The 13,221-nt window shown below is 32.9% G+C and overlaps 1 protein-coding gene across 1 annotated transcript in view; it reads right to left on the bottom strand.

Moving 5' to 3' along the window:
* The window catches only part of LOC143251773 (dystonin-like), a 61,663-nt gene that overhangs the window by 42,268 nt on the left and 6,174 nt on the right, over nucleotides 1-13,221 (bottom strand). The window contains 13 exon segments of the mRNA XM_076503017.1: nucleotides 287-400; nucleotides 958-1,071; nucleotides 1,413-1,628; nucleotides 3,231-3,388; nucleotides 4,924-5,074; nucleotides 5,427-5,595; nucleotides 5,801-5,970; nucleotides 6,700-6,866; nucleotides 7,965-8,127; nucleotides 8,634-8,957; nucleotides 9,399-9,586; nucleotides 11,125-11,254; nucleotides 12,113-12,345. Coding sequence (XP_076359132.1) covers nucleotides 287-400; nucleotides 958-1,071; nucleotides 1,413-1,628; nucleotides 3,231-3,388; nucleotides 4,924-5,074; nucleotides 5,427-5,595; nucleotides 5,801-5,970; nucleotides 6,700-6,866; nucleotides 7,965-8,127; nucleotides 8,634-8,957; nucleotides 9,399-9,586; nucleotides 11,125-11,254; nucleotides 12,113-12,345 — 2,297 coding nt within the window.

Here is a 13,221-nt window from a genome sequence, read left to right as displayed (position 1 = left end):
TTTGATGTAATTTATATATGTACTCAGAGCTCCAAATTCTCTGCCTGGAAGTGTTTTGGAAGTTTATCTGTATGCAGCAACTGTTTCTTTAGTGAGTAAAACAATTCACTTTAGATAGAAAAAAACAAAATATACTATATCAGGTAAAGATTTTTGAACACCCTCATCTGAGAACATGAAACTGAAGATAATCAAAAGAACTTTACCTGATTTTGAGTGTGAAATATAATTTGTATATATAAACCAAAACAAGATACAGCAAGACTGCACTTTTTTCATAACTAACCTTTTCTCTGTGTGATGTCACATCTGTGGTATAACCCTGGTCAATCATATCTTCTCCGTGTTTAGAAACATCTTCAATACAACTTTTTACCTTATCCAGTTGTCCCATAAAGTCCTGTAAGTACCAGAAAATTATAAACATTATATAATGTTAAAAATACCTTACATAACGTCTTTCCAGTACATCAGAAGCCTCAATGCATTAAGGTTCTGTAGTTTTTGGTTTGTATTTAACATGACTTTCACACGAATATATTGACATGAATTAGAGTATAGAACTAAATAAATTCTCATGAAAATAAACCAAATAGAGAATGCACATTATCTGATGGCTTCTCGACACCTTACCCTCAACATAGATTTAATAAATAATTACAGAAGAATACCATATATAGTTTTTTCTACTTAACTAATAAATACATAATGACTAATATAATTCAACCATTAATGGGCTTGTTTAAATAGAAAGCTACAAACAGACTAAGTGCACTACTGGTATCAAATCCTAAACTTTACCACTTTAAATCCTCGTGCTTACTGCTGAGCCACTAGAGGATATGAGGTAGAATATATAAAAGTATACATACACAGGAAGTTGATACGGTTTGTACTAATTGTATATAAACATTAAAGGAATATGTGCCTTACCTTCACACAGAACATTCTTCTTACCTTCATTTCTACAATTTGAGTTTCTACGACAGTGATGACTCGAGCAGCTGGAGTCATGTTGTCTAATGTTTCTTCTAAAGATTTCATGTCCTGCTGTACTTCCTTCTCCTTCATCTGGAGAGATCAGAGAAATGTTTAATCTAATGGAGGTACTGCAGCCTAATTCAACACCAGACATGTATCACAAACAAATCTGAAAATGTGGTAATCTAACTCCCTATAACCTACTGATTATGGAAAAAACATAAAAAACAGATTTTTAAAAATTCTGTAAAGTTTGTTAAAGGCTTTTATTTCACCAAAATGTAATAATATTTTGTGAGTGTTACAGAATTTTCCTCAAGTAGTTTACAATATTATAAGCTAGCTGTGTTTTACAAAATTCAACTGGATCATAACACTGGGGAAAGATGAAATGCTGAGATAATGAAACATCAAACATTACAATTACTAACTGTGAAATCAGAAAGGACTTTCAAGATGAACTCCACTTCTGTGCGTTTCTTTTCTATGGTCTGAATTAGTTGTTTGTGACGACTTTCTAAAGTCAGCACTTCTTGTTTAATGTGAGAAGCATCAGAATCTAAGCTGGCATTTGATGTCAATTGGTCAACAGATTCTCTGACCAGGTCAAACTGTTGAGTTAGGCCAGTAGCTTCTTCTAACAGTACCTACATGTAGCAGAAACGAGCATTTTAAAAACAATCCAATATCTTTTAAACTTAGTTTTTGTAAGACAATAGCAGGAAACAATCTCAACAGTATTTTTACACGATGCAGACGAGCAATGCTTTTACATTAGAACACATTATCTGCTTTTGAGTACAACAAAATACACATCTTTTCAGCTCCAAACCAAATGAATAACAGAAACGTTCTCTCAAGCATCCTGAAAATACACTGTTAACTTTTTTGTATATTTTCCTTTGCTTAAGACATGTTAAATCTACCTTAAAATGAAAATGTATTTTTGTTCGTTTGGCTAAAAATCCACTAAAAAACTTAACATTGCAGAAAAGTTCATAAAAAATCCAGAGAATATGATGTTTTAACTTAATCTAGTCCAGTTAATCATAATAATAAAAGCCACGTGTCAGCTGGTCAGTCAGTCCTGCTTTATTTCTTCAAAGTTCACAAGTTACATGAGCCTGATTCCACTTCTTCTATGATAATTACTCTTTTGATTGCCTGTTTTAATTTTAGTAGAATTCTATCTCTGACATAGATGTAAACAGCATCTAAGTTTCAACACTTTTTCTACTCTAAAAATGCCTGTCAACGGTGGATTTCTTATACCAACGATTTATTTAGCACCTAGTAAAATTAATTAATTTGTTGTTTGTTATGAACAATGACAAAGTATTTAAAAGAAACGTGGTTTTGAAAGGATTACTGCAGTGACAAAACTGATACTATTATAAAACAGCTGTGATAAATGAATTCTGGGACAAGGAAAAATGCTGGGAGAAAAACTGTTTAGGTAAAGAAAACATTTCTCACAATACACTTTGGTTTCCCAAAGTCCTTTATTTTTCTGATGACTGTTTATGAGCATCGAAGTTGAAAATACATATTTGAGGACTCAAATTTGGGTTTGGTTTCCAGTGATATTTGATGGGTTCTTATAATAGTAAGATGTGTGAGAGAGAGTACATATATATATATATATATATATATATATATATATTGCACTAAACCTACTTCATTATGTTCTTACTACTCATGATTAATACTCATTTCAAAATTCCCAAAAATTTACTGATTAGATTTTCTACAAATACTCAAAAGTTCTCCTTCGTACATTGATAGTACAAGTACTGGAATTATAACTCAAAATCTTAGTTTGATTAAAGACTAGCCTTATATGCATTATAGTCATAACAACTATAAAAGTTGAAACACAAATATATAAAATAAATTAATTTTCTTTAAAATTTTATTCATACTTCCAACTGACAGTTATACACATGTACATTTTCTTTATGTAAATTAAAATCAAAATACTGGTTACTTGAATGTGACTGACTTCTAGTGTTCCAGTCTTAGATCTATCATCAGCAGCAACAGAATATGGTAAAATGATAAAAATGATATACCCTTTTACATACACACTTTACAACACACCTTGAAGTGTTGTCTTATACTTTATGATATATCCTCAAGTATTGTCTTAAACATTATGACATAACTTGAAGTGTATTTATAACACAACACAGTTTCAAGTGTTATCTCTTACATCACACCTTAGTGTTGTTTTATTTAGTGTTACAAACCTTCAGTCTGTCTAATATAACAATATTTGTAAGACCATCCAGTGAAATCAACTTTTCTTCAAGTTGTTGAAGAGTGTGTTGTAAGTTGCGAGTCTTGTCAAGGAATGTTGTCAACAGCCGAGACACATTATCCACAGTGTGAGATCTTTCTAGCACACCTGTTTGAGAGAACCACACTTCTTCATAAGATATACATTCAATGCTAGCAGGCCAAACATCACTTGATATAAAAAAAGTGTTTTATTTAACATAACCCCATTTTAAACTTAGAAATGTATCAACAACTGCTATGAAACCAATTAACATTAATACAGTATCTTTTTATTTTGTAAAGAGAAAAAGGTAAATAAATAGTTTCTCATGTTTAAGGTATCGCTTATTTTCACAACTAATAAAAAAATTAACTTCACATTACTGACACACATTGTAAATGGCAGGACATGTAATGTTATATTTTTGCTAGTTACAATGCTCAGAAAACCTACCAAATAAAATAGAGAAAATCACTCATTTTCTATGTAAAATACAGTTGAAACCACAGCAGTAAACAGTAACATTAATTTATTTATTGATGTCATTTTTGTTTAAATTTGTGCATGTGTACAGAGCACATACTCTGTACCCAACAAAGTTACAAATACATAAATAACTGTGTATGTAAACAGGTTATAAAAACATCAGTGGGTGTCCATTTGAATGATCCTAATCAGTAATTCAGGGTTTAGAATAGAAGCCACTACTCTGAATTTGGAAAAGATAAGAATATCCACCAAGATTAGGAAGTTTATGTCATAACACTATATAACACAAATTTTGTTCCTGGATAGTATGTGTTATTTCTTTATTGCTTATGTTGTAAAAATACAGAAAATGGCCATTATTCCCTTCAAACTTTGCTTTTGTGACCTGGATAATGAAATTTAGAAATTAACCTATTTTCTATATAAAAAACAGGCAAATTTGCACATTTTCATTTACATAAGGTCTGAATAAAACAGCATATGAATCAAGATCTACGTGTATGTATACTAAAGATATACAAAGATGTTTAGAAGTGAGTAGTTTTTCGAGATTTGCAACTGATGCAAATCACTTTCACTTATCAGCTCCCAAATATAGTCGCCCATTATGTTTTCATTATATGCTCGTAGGTCAAAAAAGCAAAGTTTAAAGAGAAAAATAGGTGTTTTCCATTTACTTTAGGCATAAGCAACCAGGAAACGAAACTCTGTGCCAAGGAACAAGAAAAAGTAAAAATTTTGTTACAAAGTGTAATTAGCCAAACATACGCTTGTTATACATGCAGTAGGAACTCAAACTTCACTGTGATGACGAAAAAACCCACTTGTATAAAAAATATATATCTGGTAAAATAGCTGGTATGGGTAGAGAAAGCTCTATGTAGAGGAGCGAACAGCATTTCGACCTTATGATGACTGAAAAAGGTTAAAACGTTGTGCGTTCCTCTACGTGGAGCTTTCTCTACCCATACCAGCCATTTTTACACATATATAAAATTTCACTGGTTTTTAAATTGAATGGTAACTATTGCAACATTATCATAAAAACTGTTTCATAGTAATTCATCTGCACCTGTGGAATACCCAAATTAACAAATATCTGTTTTGATTATTAAACATGTGTTGTATGTGGTAGACATACAACTCTTTGTTACAGTGAGAACTTAACATACCTTGATTGACCTGATTCCAACGACACTTAAGATCCACCAGCTTCTGTTTGATATCTTCTTGGTCAATATCTGTTTCATCTAACAACATCCCACCAAAGTTACAGATATTCTCAAAGTCGTGGCTGTGGCTTGATAACTCATTCTTGAACACCTGTAATAGTAACATTTCACGCTATCATATTAGCTGTAGCTTGCTGAAGCTAAAGCTATCCCAATCTTCTACAGTCAAGAAAGACCTTACTGTGAAAGCTGGCTGTCACCTCACTATTGTATGTCTAGTAAAAAGATATAGGGTGAAGACCCTATAATGTCTTGTTCAGTCCCCCTAGATATTACTACAAATTCGAACTGTTGTTTAATAATCCTACTAGAAACAGGTGTGTTTATACAGTTGCTTTTCCACTCTTTCTCCACTTATGTTGAAAAAGTCCAACTTATTAATTAATTAATTAACAAATAGCACAAGAATTAAAAGATTGTTTTAAAAAATAATTACGTCACACCAAAGTACCTGAATATCCTTGGTTTGTTTTTTCAAGCTCTGTCTTCTGGAAGGTGACTGGATGGAACCTCGCTAGCTTCTCTTCACTCTGCTCAAGCCAAGGCAGAAAGTCTGTTAGTGCTGAATGAAGCTTTGGACTTGTGTCAGTACATCTAAGTAATCTGTTTTGTCTGAAAGAAGAACAAAACAAAAGAGGGCGTTGCTGTATATTTAATATTTTCATTACTTTAATTATATATGTACCAAAAACATACATGTAGCATTAATTAAACAGTAAAGATAAAACATCACAAGCCAATTTTCAAGAAATACATGGAAAGCTTTACAGTTAAATCAAATATTTATGTCAAGTTAAAACATAAAAGAACAAACTACCTGTCTGTGGTTTCTTTGCGAACTGTGTCCCACTGAGTTTTGATGGTGTCTAATTTTTCCTTCAGCTGGATAGGTCCAGTCCTGTGTTTAACCTCATTAACAATTGCATTCCCTTTACTCAGAAGAATGTAGATTTCATGTTCTTTGTCTAAAATATCTTTGTGTATTGGCTAATAAAGGTAAACATCACAAATGTTATGGGTGGAAATCAAAATTCATCTGAGAACAAACTACTTAAAAATAAATACAGTATAAACTATAGTTAACAAGAAATGACGTACGGTTAAACACGTAATAATAAAACCATAATACGATGAAAAAATTAGCTTTTATTAAATACGAGGTTGATAAGGAAACTTACAAACCTGTGAGACATAGTTGAAGGTTAATTTACAAACCTGTGAGACATAGTTGATTTGAGCCAAGAATTTCATGATAACATCACCAGCATTTTTAAAAGTATTTAATTTTCAAACTAATTTTGCTGCTTCATTACACTTATCATGCTGTTTCATAAACTTGTATATTATACAAAGTAATGTTTCATAATTCACTAATGTTGATTGAGTTCTTAAGGTGAAAAAACCAGTTTACAATTATGATATTCTTTGTAATAAGCTGAATCATTTAAGAATGAAGCATTTCCAGTCTTACTGTGATCTTTCACTAAAATAGGGTTATACTTTATACCTTACAGGGGACCATAAATTAATCCTTAAAAATGGGTAGTGCTTTACTACATAAGAAGGGGCCATAATCTCTAACTTTTATGTCATACACGCCATACAATTAAGAAAATAATTTAAAAACTTGTTTTCTAATGCCATGCAGCTTGGAAATAACTTACTTCCATTAAATATATTAGGAAAATATTTCCGGTTGGATTTTTCTTAACTTACTTCACGATCCTTAACCTGCTTCATCAGGGTTGTATGGTCAGCAGAAATGGTGAAAGGTTTCGATAACCAGTCTTGCATCTTATTCAGCCATGTTTCGATGGTTTCAATGGAAAGGATAAAGTCTTGGTCTTCCTTCTGAGAAGACTCTAATTCTGCCTTTTTGTTATCTATAATGTTTAAAATATTTTAATATTCTGACTATGGGAAACAAAATTAATGATAAAGTGTGCTTTAACCTTTTGTTGTTGTTGTTGGTGTTAAAAGTGTTGGTGTTCACTGGTCAGAATAATTCACTGTAAGTTTTTTACCTTTGCAGTATAAAAGAGCCTTGCTTAACTGGATACAATCTGAGAAGTAAAATGTTTAATTGCAACAGAAAGTTAATTATTCCTTCATATTAAAATTATAATAAATAAATTTAAAGTGACACAAAATATTTCTTTGGATTTTATAAAAATTTAACATACTTTGAGAGCATCATGAAATTAAAACTCGTAAGCAAGGCCTAGCAACTTTCAAATGTTGAATGAAATTACTCAAATCAATAATCTCTATAATGACAGATTTATTTGAAAGGTTGTGTTTAAAGAAGCCAGATCAACTTCAGATTGCAATATGATAAGCAACATGGTGAAACTTTGTAGAATGGATGGCAACTGCCTTTTGTGGGGACACAAGTGTAGAGGACTATGCTTAGAAAGTCTTCTGCTTTTCCTCTTCAGGAAAGACGAAAGGTGGAAGACTTTTGAAACGTAGTCCTCTACACTTGTCTCCAAAATAGGCAGTTGCCATCCATTCTACAAAGTTTCACCATGAATACTCTGCCTAAACAATCTATCAAAGGATAAGCAACATGTTAGGCCTAAGTGAATTTATCCTAACATACTCTAATGCCATTCAATTATTACTATGTGAGTATATTAGTCAAAAGATGGTGAACAAAATTACTCTTGCTAGATAGGGATAAACAGTGTTCCATAACCCTAATGACTTTTCTCACAAAACGCTTTGACACTTAAATAAAGAAAGATAGTTTTTTGACTTTACTACTAACTATGAATAAACTATTTATTTGATAGTAACCTTTGTATAGAGAAACAAGACATATGGAACCATAAAGTGCTCATTTATATATATATATGTATACAGATACACATGCATGGTTTTGTCCAATGTTGTACTTTACTTGCTATGTCTTCCTTCTGTTCTAACCAGATATCAAATCTCACAAACAGCTAAGGAAGAGGCTTAAAGTTTAGGCTTACCAATCTTCTTAGTTAGAACAGTGTACTGTTTCTGGAGCATTATCAGTTTGTTACTGATCTCAGTCTTGGAGGTTGAATCACTCAACAGTTCACAAAGGTGTTCACACATACTTTCTACAGCTGCTAAACGAGGACGCTGACTTTCCAATTGTTCTTCCCAATTCTGAAAAAGTAAATACGTTATCATATAGTGTCCATATTTAATGTGAAAAAGAAACTATTGAAATTACAACTAAGTGTGTTTTGTTTTCAAATTACATCAGACTGTAGACATATTTAATATAAAAAATAACTTAATGAAATAATAAGCAATTCTCTAAAGCCATAAATTGTATTGGAGAATGTATGTCTTCTTTCAGATAAATGTTCCATTTACACTACATTTGTAGCCCAATATTTTATAAATTACAACCAAGGTACAATACCTGATATAATGTTCCAGAAAATTTATACAAAATATAACATATATTTCTTGGGTCAAATTTACATCAGTTTTTTTCCTGATAAAATATGGATCTGGAATTATTAGCTTCTGGCAATCATACAGGAACTTACAATACAAATAGAGTGTTTATTACAGAGATTACAACTTGGTCAAGATAATGGATAAGGTTTGTGTTTGTTTTATAAGATTTCATACAAAATACAACTAAAGTTCCACAATCTTACAGTTAGTTTGTTCAGATGCTCCTCTACATTGACAGGATCTTCGAATAGCTGGTCACAGTTATCAGATATCAGCTGTATACTGTCATGTAGTTTCATAAAACCATCATGAAATTCTTTGGTGATCCCACAGGCAGCATTTAAGCTCTTCTCACGTTCAGAAAGTTGGCTCATAAGTTCCTTCCATAGTTTGTGGATAGCATCCGTTTGGTTACGAGCTGTAATGCTGGCAGGGGAAGAAGGACTGAGAGTAGTAATGACTGCTTCACCAGAAGTGACTAAACGATCTAGGAGGGGTTGCTGTGATTTGAATTCTTCTATCATGATCTAGTAGAACAGAAATACTTAATTAAAAACATGACAAACCTAACTCCTGGAAAATATCTAACAACAGAACAATTATAACATGACTGAAGATTCACATTCAGAAAAGATTACTCACATTTAACAAAAAGATGTTTCATGAAGAGAGATTTTAAATTTCTAATAATGATGAATGTACCACAGACACATAGAAAAATGCCATTACTTCATGATACTGTTCATAAAGCTATAAGTGATTTAAAATTTACAAGTAAATAAGGCAATTTAACTAATATTTCAAAAGTAATGGCCAATCAACAAATCTCAAAAGAACTCATTAGGTTGGGCATGTTTGTTCTTCCTACAGAACATCACTTCTCATGATCTATAACAAGTAATGGACAGATTATACAGTTCATATTAGTTGATACTGATAGAAGGAAGAAAAAAGTACTGTCTTAGTACCTGGACTTGTTGCATCTGGGAAGTGACCATTTGAGGCACTGAAGCAATCGGTCCTAGCACTTGCAACATCTTCTCTTTCTGAATCAGCCAACTGGTCAGTAAGTCACGAGTCTCTTGAAAGTCCTTGAACCACTGAAGTACATCTAGTTGCTCTTTAAAGGTCTTTACCAGCTCTGTCCAGTGGGTCACTATAAACACAAACATTCAATAAACCAATGTCACTAAAACTCTTCTTTTAAGATATTTGACCTGACATACATGAGTATGACAAAGTAATACATCCACAAGGCACTGTGAACATGAGTATGACAAAGTAATACATCCATAAGGAACTGTGAACATGAGTATGACAAAGTAATACATCCACAAAGCACTGCATGAACATGAGTATGACAAAGTAATACATCCACAAGGCACTGTGAACATGAGTATGACAAAGTAATACATCCACAAAGCACTGCATGAACATGAGTATGACAAAGTAATACATCCACAAGGCACTGTGAACATGAGTATGACAAAGTAATACATCTATAAGGAACTGCATGAACATGAGTATGACAAAGTAATACATCCACAAAGCACTGTAAACATGAGTATGACAAAGTAATACATCCACAAAGCACTGCATGAACATGAGTATGACAAAGTAATACATCCACAAGGCACTGTGAACATGAGTATGACAAAGTAATACATCTATAAGGAACTGCATGAACATGAGTATGACAAAGTAATACATCCACAAAGCACTGTGAACATGAGTATGACAAAGTAATACATCCACAAAGCACTGTAAACATGAGTACAATGAAGTAATACATCCACAAGACACCGTGTGAACATGAGTACAATGATGTAATACATCCACAAGTAAGCAATGACAAATTTTGTCAATAGCGCCAGCGTGTTAGTAATTGATGACAAATCTTGTGAGGGGGACAGTGGGTAAGTAATCAATAGTGAATCTTACAGATAGTGTTTGTGCAATGAATCATAAATCTTACGTAATTAGGAACAGCACGTGCTATTACTCAATAATGAACAAAACTGTCACAGGATCTATGTACGAAATTAGCAAACTTTCAAACCCACACCCAGATTCTTTACTTAATGAGTTGTAAACTCTAAGAGCACATACAAAAGTTACAACTGTATGTTGATCTTTACCATGTTAAGGGTAAACTTTAATACATGAAGTGTAGAGTATTGTAGCTGGAATAACCAAATAGTGTTTAACTCCTACTAAACACCTTTCACACCCAAAATTAAAACAGTTTTATAGGGAAAAATGTAAGTTACATAGTATAAACAAGGTTAAAAAGCCAAGCCAAACATGAAGGAATAACATTTTTAATTATTTTACTACAACACTGTGAATTGTTTAAACAATTCCTTTTTCAATACATTTATATTAATTACAAAATTAAGAAATACCCAGTACAAGAATATATTTTGGAAGTGATACAAAGAATTGAATAACTTTTAAGATATGATATACACCTTTAGGTATATAGTAACCAAAGAGCTGCATTTCCTGAAAGAGGTTATTTGACCTTGCAACACACATCCTAAAATGTAACTTCACACACAGGTTATAATTGTGTCTGAACATTTATTATCAGTAGCTTATGAACAGAAAAACATGTGAAATGAAAACTGAATCTTATATACAGAAGAGGAAGATAAACTGAATACATTATGAGGTATGGCACTGACCACTCACCAAGTTTGTGTAGTTGGTTTCTGAAAATATCTGAGCCCTGAACCTCAGACTTCTTCCTGAGAAGTTCTTGAATTTGGATCTTTAGTTTGTCAAGATCAGGTCGCTTCTCTTGAAATTCTTCGTGGATTGTCTAGAGTATGTAACAGTTGGTTATAATCACTTATTTTAATCTCAACCTAAGTATCTAGAGCTTAACCATTACATAATAATAAATCTAAAGTATGTAACTGAAACATAAGACATTACATAAGGATAATACTGGGAAAATTTATTACTACATTCTGGTGGGGGAAGGAATTCATAGAAGTTATTACCATGATGTGGGCAGATATTCATAAGTTTCTTTTTATTACTACATTCTGGGAAGATTTTCATATAGGTTATTGCTACATTGTGGGGGATATTCAAGAGATTATTACTACATTAACCAGATTTTTAACAGGTGACATAAAATGTTGTTATGGGTTCTTTATATTTACAAAATTTTGGGTTTACTCTGTTATACTAATTATACCTTATGTTTTTCAATGCGACATCAGTACCATCTAGTAGCAGTAACAGTAGTATTTTGTACAGCAGAACCTAAACTATTGGTGAAGGAAAGTTTGATGGTGTCACAAAAACGAAATGACAATATTGAACAGTGCAATAGACCTGAAGACTTGTTTTACAGATTCCATCCACAAGGGCACTGTGTTACTCTGACTATAACCACTGAAGTAACACATTTCCATTTGGGGTCTCTACAGTATATTTAATTCCAATGATATGAAATAGCCTAAATAACTTGAAGTTCTGGATGTTTCTAGAAGAATGATTTTCCAAACACATTTTACCTCGACATCACCCTGTATTGAAGTCTTGGTGTTTCAGTGCAGAATTTATACTGTAGCAGATATCCACCCAACTCCTTGTGGGTTACTAAATAACAGAACGACTGCAGCTGTATTTAAAATAATATATATTTTTAGATAGTGAACAGAAGTACCTTAAGAATATGAAGCTGATTATGGGCCTGTTCCTTATTTTCTGGAAAAGACTCCTTTGGTGATTGTTCTTCCTTCTCCTTGACAAAAGTTGCTAATGTTTTCAGCGTCTGTAAATGGCACTTCACTTCTTCTGTTAGGCTTTCAATCTCCTGTTCACGGTCAGACAGTTTTACACCCAGGAGATTATAGCGATTGTTAATTTCAGAAAGTTGATGTTGAATTGGAGTCAGATCTGAGGCAATAAAACAATATTAAGGAACCAAAAGAGAAAACATTAACTGTGTTACAGAACAACAGTTCAAAACATAAGTAAAATCACACTTGAAACTCTCACATTCACTATTAGTATGATTTTGTGTTTTAATAAAACACACGTAATTATACACCCCTGACCACTAGATTTCTGCTCTCAACGTTTAATTACTGGTATCATTTACCCATTTTAATAAATGTGGTTATATTTAGTCAAGTTGTTGTTCACACCCACAAACTGAACAGCATGCACGTAACCTCAGCAAGCTGTTGTTCACACCCACAAACTGAACAACATACAAGTAACCTCAGCAAGCTGTTGTTCACACCCACAAACTGAATAGCATACAAGTAACCTCAGCAAGCTGTTGTTCACACCCACAAACTGAACAACATACAAGTAACCTCAGCAAGCTGTTGTTCACACCCACAAACTGAACAACATACAAGTAACCTCAGCAAGCTGTTGTTCACACCCACAAACTGAACAACATAAAGTAACCTCAGCAAGCTGTTGTTCACACCCACAAACTGAACAACATACAAGTAACCTCAGCAAGCTGTTGTTCACACCCACAAACTGAACAACATACAAGTAACCTCAGCAAGCTGTTGTTCACACCCACAAACTGAACAACATAAAGTAACCTCAGCAAGCTGTTGTTCACACCCACAAACTGAACAACATACAAGTAGCCTCAGCAAGCTGTTGTTTACACCCACAAACTGAACAGCATACAAGTAACCTCAGCAAGCTGTTGTTCACACCCACAAACTGAACAGCATACAAGTAACCTCAGCAAGCTGTTGTTCACACCCACAAACTGAACAACATACAAGTAACCTCAGCAAGCTG

This window comes from Tachypleus tridentatus, chromosome 6, assembly GCF_004210375.1.
Source record: "Tachypleus tridentatus isolate NWPU-2018 chromosome 6, ASM421037v1, whole genome shotgun sequence".
Classification (NCBI taxonomy): domain Eukaryota; kingdom Metazoa; phylum Arthropoda; class Merostomata; order Xiphosura; family Limulidae; genus Tachypleus; species Tachypleus tridentatus.
The sequence above is the reverse complement of the archived record's forward strand: the minus strand, read 5'-3'. Positions and strand labels throughout refer to the sequence as shown.